This window comes from Solanum verrucosum, unplaced genomic scaffold (assembly GCF_900185275.1).
Source record: "Solanum verrucosum unplaced genomic scaffold, falcon-dt-bn FXZP01000207.1, whole genome shotgun sequence".
In the NCBI taxonomy this organism is placed as follows: domain Eukaryota; kingdom Viridiplantae; phylum Streptophyta; class Magnoliopsida; order Solanales; family Solanaceae; genus Solanum; species Solanum verrucosum.
Genome location: NW_026019996.1, coordinates 4,901,874 through 4,911,775, shown reverse-complemented (window position 1 = coordinate 4,911,775; position 9,902 = coordinate 4,901,874). Strand labels below are relative to the sequence as shown.

Here is a 9,902-nt window from a genome sequence, read left to right as displayed (position 1 = left end):
ATTAAAAGTCATATTAATAACAAAATATCAATAGGAATTCAAAACTTATCAAATCGGCATAACATAGGGGCGCAAAACTACAATAATGTGTGACTCTTGAGTTATTGTTAACTAGGTTCAGCGCATATGAACCGTATCATATTTATGATAAGTATCAACAAGTAATTTAGTAGTGTTTTCACTAAAGCACTATCTCTTCTTTCTTGATACTATCAGAGTATATATATACTTAGAAGGTAGAAGGTAGCTTGGGGAAGAAGAAGACAACTTGAAGAAAGAAGGAGGCAAAATTGCACTTGACGCATTGTTGAGAATTTATTTGATTTCTACATTCGTCAGAGCTCACGGTCTGGTTATTGCTTTGGAGAAGACGATGAGAGTGAGATGGGGATGAGATTTTGTGGTTTCTGGCTCTAAGGGTGTAGTGGCTGGAAACGGAGAAAGGACATGTTTTGGCTGTATTGACTACTCAGGCAATGCTTATCCGAAGAGAGTAGTGAGGAGAATGATGGATAGATGTATCGATTTTCAACATTTAAAATCAAACTTAACCAAATAACACCAAATATCTGTTCTTTTTAATATGTTTGGTTCAGATTAAGATTCGATTTGAGTAAACGTTTTTTTTTTAGAAAAATAAGAATCAGCTATAAAGCTACCGTTGTTGTGTTACTAGCTCCTTCTAATCCAAAATAGGTGTATTGTTGAGAATTTTTTTTCAAAGTTTAAGAGTGTATTCATTATCTTTTTTTAGAATCATCCTTCTTTCGAATAATTTTTTTTTTACTACTTTACATTTTCTAAGAGATAAATGGCTTTGATAACAAATGGTAATATTAGAAAATTATCATTTGATTTATATCCTTAAATATCAATTCAATAATCCATCATAAACTAATATTACAACAATTTTTTTTTCTTTTTTTCTATTTAGTAACCATTGTATGAAATGCAGAATGCTTACTCGATTCTGAAACATCTCAATCAATCCATTATTGAAAAGCTAACAGTACACACAAGAAAACATAAAGTGGACAGATAACAGCTGTGTCCCAACATAAAGTGGACAGAAAAGTACAAGTTAATTACTACTTTTTGCTGAGCCCTTAAAAAAGTAGGTTTAGTTGATGCAAATACTTGGATTTGGGTTGGCATATGCAAGAAACTCTGCATCTTTTTCCAGAACCCTAATCTCTTCATCATCAGAAGCAACCCACAACTCTATCCCTTCTCGGCACGCACTTTCTATAAACACAAATTGTTGCTTGGATCTGACATTAGCAGCCGGCAAATCACCCATATGAGCAACCCAAACAGGCTTTCCCCATCCAAAATTAACATCATATAGTCCAATATTGCACCAGCTTGTGAATCTATAAGTCTTTATATTTTCATTTGTTGACAAACTTTCAAGCACCTCGCTTAAAGATTCAAACACACACTCGCTGTCTATATCTGTAATTAAGTAAATAAAAGTATAAGCTCAAAATTTTATAATTTCAACAATTAATAAAATCAAACAGTAGGTACCTTTAATGTTTTCTGCAGTTAATTGGGCAAACACTTCCCTTAGCAGTATTCCCAAATCAGGCAAGTCATTGTTAGCGTCTAAAGGATCATAAAAGGCAAATGCTAACCAGAGAAGGTTTCCAAATGTTTTTTGAGGCAAAGGTGGCTCGACTCGAGGCCTTAGATTAGCTGCATGAGTGATCATTAAAGTCTTTGGTACATCATTGGCTATGAGGGCTGCACCAATCCGTTTGCAAATGAAAGCTGTCAATGCTTCAATTTTTGATGGAAATGGAACGGTTTCACTTGATGTGTTAGCTTTGAGAGCTTTTATTGATTTGGAGTCAAATAAGAACCTTTTCATAGGGGATTTTGAGCCTTGGAAGTAGAAGTTGTCGAAATCCGTAATGAATTTTGTTGGTAATGATTCTATAGGAGGGAATAATGATATTGCTGAAGTGAAATCTGGATGTAGTGTTTTATCACCTTCACCACGGCTAATTTTGGCCCATGTTTTTAAGAAAACACTCATCGTCGATACATCTACAACCTGCTATGTTGGACAAAAAGTAAGAAGAAAGGTTTACGAGAATGAAACATGCATACATATATAAAAGACGAAAGTTTCACTTCATATATACTCCATCGGTCTATCCCTTTTTACTTATCCTTTTTTATTTATCATTTTTTACAAATCAAGAAAAAACTATTTTTTTTATCTATTATACCCTTAATCTATTTAGAAAGTTAATGCTTTGAGTAGAGCCGTAAAAAAGGGCTTAGCCCATGGGGTCGGCCTGACCCAACCCGTTATTGGGGTAGGGTTGGGATAGTATTTTACAAGCTCATTTAAAATTGAGGCTTATAAGCCCAACCCTATTAGGCCCTTAGCCCTTGAGGCTTGATCGGGGCTGGGCCGGGGTCGGACCATGGGCCAAATTATTTAATTTTAATTAAAATAAATATTAAAAAATAAGAATAAAAAACTAGAAAACCTAAATAAGTGTTTGTGGAGTTTTTTTAAGGAGCTTACCTCATGAATTTCTTTATTATTTAGTTTTGAATATAAGACTTGGATAGTAAACACTATTTATATTATATGTGATAGAATGTTTTATGGCTTGAACAATTAAATTAGTTTCTTGATTTCATTTAACAAAATACTTTAAGTAATTATGTATTGCTAACTAAAGTTTTAGTCAAAAGTGTTCTTTAGTTTACTAGTTTGTTTTTCAGATATTATTTACTTAAGAGATTATTATTTTTTTCATTAAATATTTATTGTTAGATTTTGTTTAGAATTATTGAAACAATGTTACTGTTGTGACATTGATTTGACATTAAAAAAGAGGGTCGGCCCGCCCCAGCCCTTGACCCTTCTGGGGTTGGGCCGGGTTGACCATTTTACAGCCCTTTAAAATGAAGCCCATCAAATTCTTTGGCCCGCAAGACTTGGGCGGGGTAGGGCTGGGCGACCCGTTTTGACAGCTCTAGCTTTGAGTAAATTAATTTGAAATTCTATCAATTAATATGGATAAAATGGTAAATTTACTATGTTTATTATTATTTTCTTAGGGACAAAGGAAGTATTACTCTACAAACTAGTAGTCTCTCTGTCTTTAGATGACACACTTTCTTTTTCAATGTCAAAAAAGAATGTCAACTTCAAAATTTCTCTTTAATAGTCATACAATGCAAATAACAACTAATGTTTATTTTAGATCACAAATTTGACATAATTTGGGACGGGAAGTAGTATTTATTATGTAAAAGAATAGACGACGTAACCTTATGAAGCATGCAAACTCCAATGGCCATTCCACCGCATTCAAATGTAGTAGTTTGTAGAGCAACAAGAGGTTGATTATAACTTGGCTCTAGGCAATTGCCTTTGAAAGGAAGAAACTTATTAAGAAATGGAATATCAGGATTTTGAAGAAACTTTGAGAGATTAAAGTTTGCTTGAGCTTCAACGTATACAACGCCTTCGTCATTGCACTCAATGGAATATACATCTTTGAATCTACCAGCAAGAGGGTAGTAATAACTTAAGGTTTCAGCCAAGGCAACCTGCATCGGTTTTAATTCATGATCAACATCGTCATTAGCATTGTAAAAAAAGATGACTGGAATGTATGAACACGGAGTAAATTGGTCTATAAAAGAAATTTTGTAGTTCCTCAAGTGTTGAGGAGTTGGTATACAAGGCTTGATGCTTTCATTGGAGATAACTTTAACATCCATATTTTAGTTTATCAAATATTTGTGATACGGTTACATCTCTTGTGTACCCCCTTTTTAAAGGATATTGAAATGTACAATGAGAGGCAGAAATATAGTTGAGGGAAATAAATGGTGAATCCATTTAATAAAATGTACAGAAGTTGGTGACTAACTTATTGTAGCCAGCGAATTCATTCATTGGATGGGAATCAATTGAAATCCAATATAGGAAAGGCAAAAAATGGCCCTCACCAAATCAATATTTGAGACGTCGAAAAGTTAAAAAAAAATATAACTTACAAAAATCTCATAGTGTAAAACTTAAATTACATCATATCCCTACTATTTTCTATTTTACAAAAATCCCTTAAAAATTATAGCATCCGGATACATTATATTCAGCCGGATACATAAATTCTGATACATTAAATAACTTAAGTGTTGTGCTTAAAAAGGAATCTAAATATAAAATTAATTATCAATCCCACGAATCAAGCAAAACATATTGATATCAATCTATTTCGATCCGTAACAGATTCAGAGAATTCAAATTTTCTTCTCCTCCATCTGTCCCAAATCATAACAGATCCAAAATACATATGAATATATCGATTTTTGTTGAGATATTCAGGAATTTTGGTGATCGATCTGAGTTATGAACGATATAATAGTGATGAAATAATTGTTGAGCAAACGGTTTCTTTTGTGAATTTCAAATCAACCATTGTAGTTGTATGGATTTGCTATGTCTTATTTTGAATTTGTATATTGATATATAAGTTGTGATACATTACTAATTACAAATTGATACATAACTAGTTTGACGTATATGTATTGTGTTTTTGGATCTTTGAGTTAGTGTGCTGATAATATAGTATTAATATTTTGTATATGACACACACTGCAACTTAATATAATGTATAATGTATCATAGATTTTAATCTAATACTCGTTATACTTTCATATTCTGAAAATGACACCTTCAATAATATTACGATTATTATGAAGTTTCATCCTTCTTCGACTTCGTCTTCTCAATATTACGATTCGCCATTGTTAATGGATTTTACAACCTTTTGGATCTATTTCTAGCCCAATCATCATCATTAGAATCATAATGAGTTGATTAGATCTATTTTCATGAAAGTTTTCATCATCAAAATCAAATACACAAGGTACCATACTAAAAAGAGAGAGCATAATTCATATGTATCAAAAAATTGTAGATGAAAAAACTTTTTTTTTTTTTTAAAATGACATTTGAAGAATTGGGAAGAAAAAAATTGATGAAGAAATAGTTCTAACTCTTTAGGAACTTCAAATCGATGAACTTGAGAGAGAATAGATTTGAAATTAAAAAATGGAGTGATGGATGTAACTGTTGATATATGGGAGTGATTTTAGGTGTGAAAATAGAAACAAAATCGTTGGATTGGAGGGATGGGAATAATGTATCCGAAAAAGGAGAGAAAAAGAGGAAAAGAGGGATTTTTGAAATATTTTGAAATGGTAGGGAATTTTAGAAAATATGGAAAGAAAGATTGTGTAGTTAAGTAATTTATCCTAAAAAAAAAAGGTATTTTGGTACTTGTTGCTCCACTTGAAAAACGTCTTGAATGTGAGATTTAGTTCTACGAGGTTTACGTTTTAATTACTACCTCCGTCCCATTTTATGTGAGGTAGTTTGACTCGACACGGATTTTAAGAAAGAAAAGAAGACTTTTAAAACTGTAGTCCAAAATGAATAATAGAAATTTGTGTGGTTGTAAATCAATTCATTAAGGATAAAATAGACATTTTATAGTTAAATTGTTACTTAATATAGAAATGTGTCATTCTTTTTGGGACTGACTAAAAATGAAAGTAAGTCACATAAATTGGGAGAGAGAGAGAGTAATACTCAACTATGCGCCAGCTAAGCACACCTAACAATATTCAATGTAAGACTCGCTCAATAATTCCAACATATCTAACACCTCTCTATGGCCTCCATTCATATTTATTTATTTTCTCTCTTTTTTGACCTTTTTTCTTCATTTAATTATTTATTTTGTTTTTAATATCTCATAAAGTCTTTATATTCAATTACTCAACTTTTCACCCCTTATTATAATAAATCTTCTTTATTAGATATAATGTGCATATATTCATAACTCTCATAATTTTCAGCTTTTCATATTCATAACCCTCTTCCACTATAATATATCTTCTTTATTAGATATAATATGCATATAATTATAACTCTCATAATTTTCAACTTTTCATATTCATAATCCTTTAATATTAAATATGAAAGTTAAGTATCTTATTGTACTCCTCCATTCTTTTCTATATAAATTCATATTTTTTGTTTCACGAGATTCTATCCAAAGTTACCCTTCATAGTCACTATAGTACTATAATATTATATTCATGCTTTTATTTGGCTTGAAAAAGAAGAAGAAAGCTCTTGAATATTGATAGGCTTGTGAAGTGGATATATATTGACAAGAGTTTAAATAATTATGTATTGATTTTCTTTTTCATGCTATTTTTAATAATATGTGTATTGTACTATTTTTTTTTCTTTCTTTATTTTTTCTTAAATATCTCTATGATGCCTCTTAAATTTATTTTTTATACGAAGAAAGCTTTTGAATATTGATAGATTTGTGAAGTGAATATCAACAAGAGTGATGCCTCTCTGTTGTTGTTTGACTTGAAAGAGAAGAAGAAAGCTCTTGAATATTGATAGACTTGTGAAGTGGACATGACAAGATCTTAGACAATTATGTATTGATTTTGTTTTTTCTTCTATTTTTAATTTTAACGATTAAAATCGCAATGATGTGTGTATTATTTTATTTTTTTCTTTCTTTCATTCTTGTGTATCTTTATGATGCCTCTAGAGTTTAATTTTTATACGAACTTCTTATTGTTGTAAGTCTATAATTTCTTTTAGTTCAAATTAGTATTCCCTTATAAAATACTGGAGTAGATCCTAAAGAGATACCACCTCCTCGTGAATTTATCTTAATTATGATTGAAGTTCTGCTATAAATACAAATAATTTTTAAATTTATAAATATTTTCTCTTGGTTCAAATTAGTAACTTAATTATGTTAAAAATTACTTACTAATTACTAATCAAATTTTAAAATTTATGATTGATTGCTTAATTTTTTTTAATAATTAAAATATATTCTTTATTTTATGTTTATTATGTAAGTTCTTAAAACTATCAAGAAATATGCATGCCGTGAAAACTTTAAAAGATAAATATAAAGTAATATGGAGGGAGAGAGGATGAGGCAATTCTAAAAAATTTATATACACAAAGATGAAACATTTATATTATTAGAAATAATTGAGACACAATCATTGTTATTGATGTTATAAAGAAAGGGTATAGCTTACTTTTTCATCATAAGGTCAGGTTGTTTATTATTTTTCTACAAAATTCAATTCATTAAATTTAATTATGATTCATATTTGGTTAGAGGAGAGTGAAGAATATTGAAATGGATAAAGTCAAATTTAACAACACAAATGAATAACATAAAGTATTAACTAATTATTAGTTTATTTTATAGAGGGATTATAAATTAGTGCTAGATTTATCTCTAAAATTTAAAATAAGAAGATATGTATATATTTAGTCAAATATATATTGTATCTAGACAAATAACTTAAATATAGAATAAATATGAGAAGAGGGTATTTTGGGTCACCATTGTTTGAGTTCATTTTGGCTTACATGCTCATAATGTTTTGAAATTATAATAACAATTAGTTGACTGACTTTCTAAGAACAAGATCGTTAATTATATTTTTTCACGCTATGTTAAAGTCAATTGGTACGTAGAAGTTCCATGATTAAAACATTACTCACTATTTATTTTCATAAATAAGAAGATAAATTTACTAATTCACCTTTAAAAAACTTGTTAGGAATTTTATAAACAAATATGAACACTTTCAAAAAAAATTAATTGCAAGGGTAATATAGAAAAAAATTAATTAATATTTTCTTGATTTAGTAATGTGGACAACTACTCCCCCGTCCAACAATATATAGTTGTTCACTATATTAAAAATAGATGTCCAACAATACTTGTCTAATTTAGAAAATCAAGAGATAATTTATCTTTTATGTCTATTTTACCCTTGCTATTAAATACTCCATCCGTTCCTATTTATATGTCACCATTTTAAATTTCACATGCATTAAGAAACTAAGTAAGTTTACGATTCTACCCTTATTTAATTTTTTGTGAACTCAAGTTTTCGATCAATGAGTATAAATTAATTTATTTTGATTATTTAATTTAACAATGAACACATGAATTATTTACTTAGCTTTTCTATGTTGGGCAAATGTATATTTTCATGGCTAATAGCTCACACGAGTAAAATAAGAAGAATATTGTAATTTATGCAGTGATTTTATGAAATGACAAGTATTATGGACCAACTATTTAGTAAGGATGACATATAAAAAGAAACAAATGGAGTACTATTTATCATTTAACACATTTTTCAAATCATTAAATTTAATAAAGTCAAAAGATAATATAGTAAGATTACCCCTATTATATATTGTTTCTTAAGGTGTGTGCCAAGTTAATAGTGAACAACTATTACTGTAGGCACATGTAATCGGACACCCTTCGTCGGGGAAAAATAACGCATATACAAGTAAAATGATACACGAAGTGATTAAATAACATAATTTGGACTCCTTTGACATAATAAATTGTTATAGCCTAGTGGTTTAAGATGTCTTGAATGTGTTTTTAGACATCTTTAATTTTTGGACCCTCTTCGTGAAATTCTTGGCATTGCCACTGATTTGGACATAGGGAGTAATAAGGAACACCTATTTTTAGTATAATCATCAACTAATATGGGACTATGTCCAATTATATGTTCCTAATTACTTGTCCAATTTTTCTTTTTTATTTGTCCATTTTTACTTGTCTATTTTGACAAATCAAGAAATGACAATTTTTTTCAACCTATTATACCCTCAATTAATTACTTTGAAAAAGATAAAATTTCTTGAAAATCTTAAATTTTCAATCCATTCACTTCATAATTAATAAGGGTAAAATGATAAACTCATTATGTCAATTATTGTTTTCTTAATAGGTGTGTTAATTCAAAACTGGACAAGTAATTATGAATAAAGAGAGTATCAAAAGTGCTTACATCACTTCAATTTAAAATTTTGTATTATCTATTGTCTTGACTCTTAGTGTGTGTTTGGTATGAAGGAAAATATTTTTCAATTTTCTCATGTTTGGTTGGGTTAAATGTTTTCCAAATCGACTCATTTTCCTCAAATTTAAGGAAAATAACTTCCCTTCAAAACTTAAGGAAAACATTTTCCAAAACTTTCTTCCAACTTCAAATTACAATTTTTTTTGTAAAAACCAATTTATTTTGTCCCTAACCTCAAACCACCCCCCTTCCAACCCCCTACCACCACCTCCCCCCCCCCCCCCCAAAAAAAAAATAATAATATTAAAAGTTGTTTTAAAAGATATTTCTAATTTTTTTACCCCCCCACCCCTCTACCAACCTCCCCCCCCACTCCCTGACCAGCACCCCACTCTCCAAAAATAATAATTTAAGTTTGTTTTTAAAAAATATTTTCAACTTCAAAATTTTATTTTTTCACTCCTACCTTCGACCCTCCCCAACCCACCCCCTACCGCCCCCCCGCCCCCCCTAAAAAAATAATAATTTAAGTTTGTTTTTAAAAAATATTTTCAACTTCAAAAAATCATTTTTTCACCCCTACTCTCGACGCCCCCCCCTACCCCCAAAAAAAATTTACCCCCCCCCCCAAAAAAAAAAATTTAAGTTTGTTTTTAAAAAATATTATTTTTTCACTCCTACCCTCGATCCCCTCCCCCCACACAAAAAAAAAAAATAAAAAAATTTAAGTTTATTTTTAAAAAATACTTTCAATTTCAAAAAATATTTTCTACTCTAGTAAAAATAAAAGATATTTCTCAAAAACATTTTTCATTCATAAACAAAACACAAAATCTTTTTCGAAAAATATTTTCTACTCACCAACCAAACATGAGAAAATAACACAATCTTTTCCAGAAAATATTTTCTACTCACCAACGAAACATGAGAAAATAAATCAAAAATCTACTTATTTTCCATGAAAAACA

General features: G+C 29.7%; 1 protein-coding gene across 1 annotated transcript; it reads right to left on the bottom strand.

The window, feature by feature from the left end:
- Positions 1 to 1,111: 1,111 nt before the first annotated feature.
- Positions 1,112 to 3,761, bottom strand: LOC125819283 (stemmadenine O-acetyltransferase-like). The gene is made up of 3 exons (XM_049498751.1): positions 3,298 to 3,761; positions 1,531 to 2,059; positions 1,112 to 1,455 (listed from the first exon to the last, which is right to left on the bottom strand). The coding sequence occupies exons 1-3, from the start codon at positions 3,751 to 3,753 to the stop codon at positions 1,121 to 1,123; spliced, it is 1,320 nt and encodes a 439-aa protein (XP_049354708.1). The 5' UTR covers positions 3,754 to 3,761; the 3' UTR covers positions 1,112 to 1,120.
- Between the last annotated feature and the right edge of the window lie 6,141 nt (positions 3,762 to 9,902).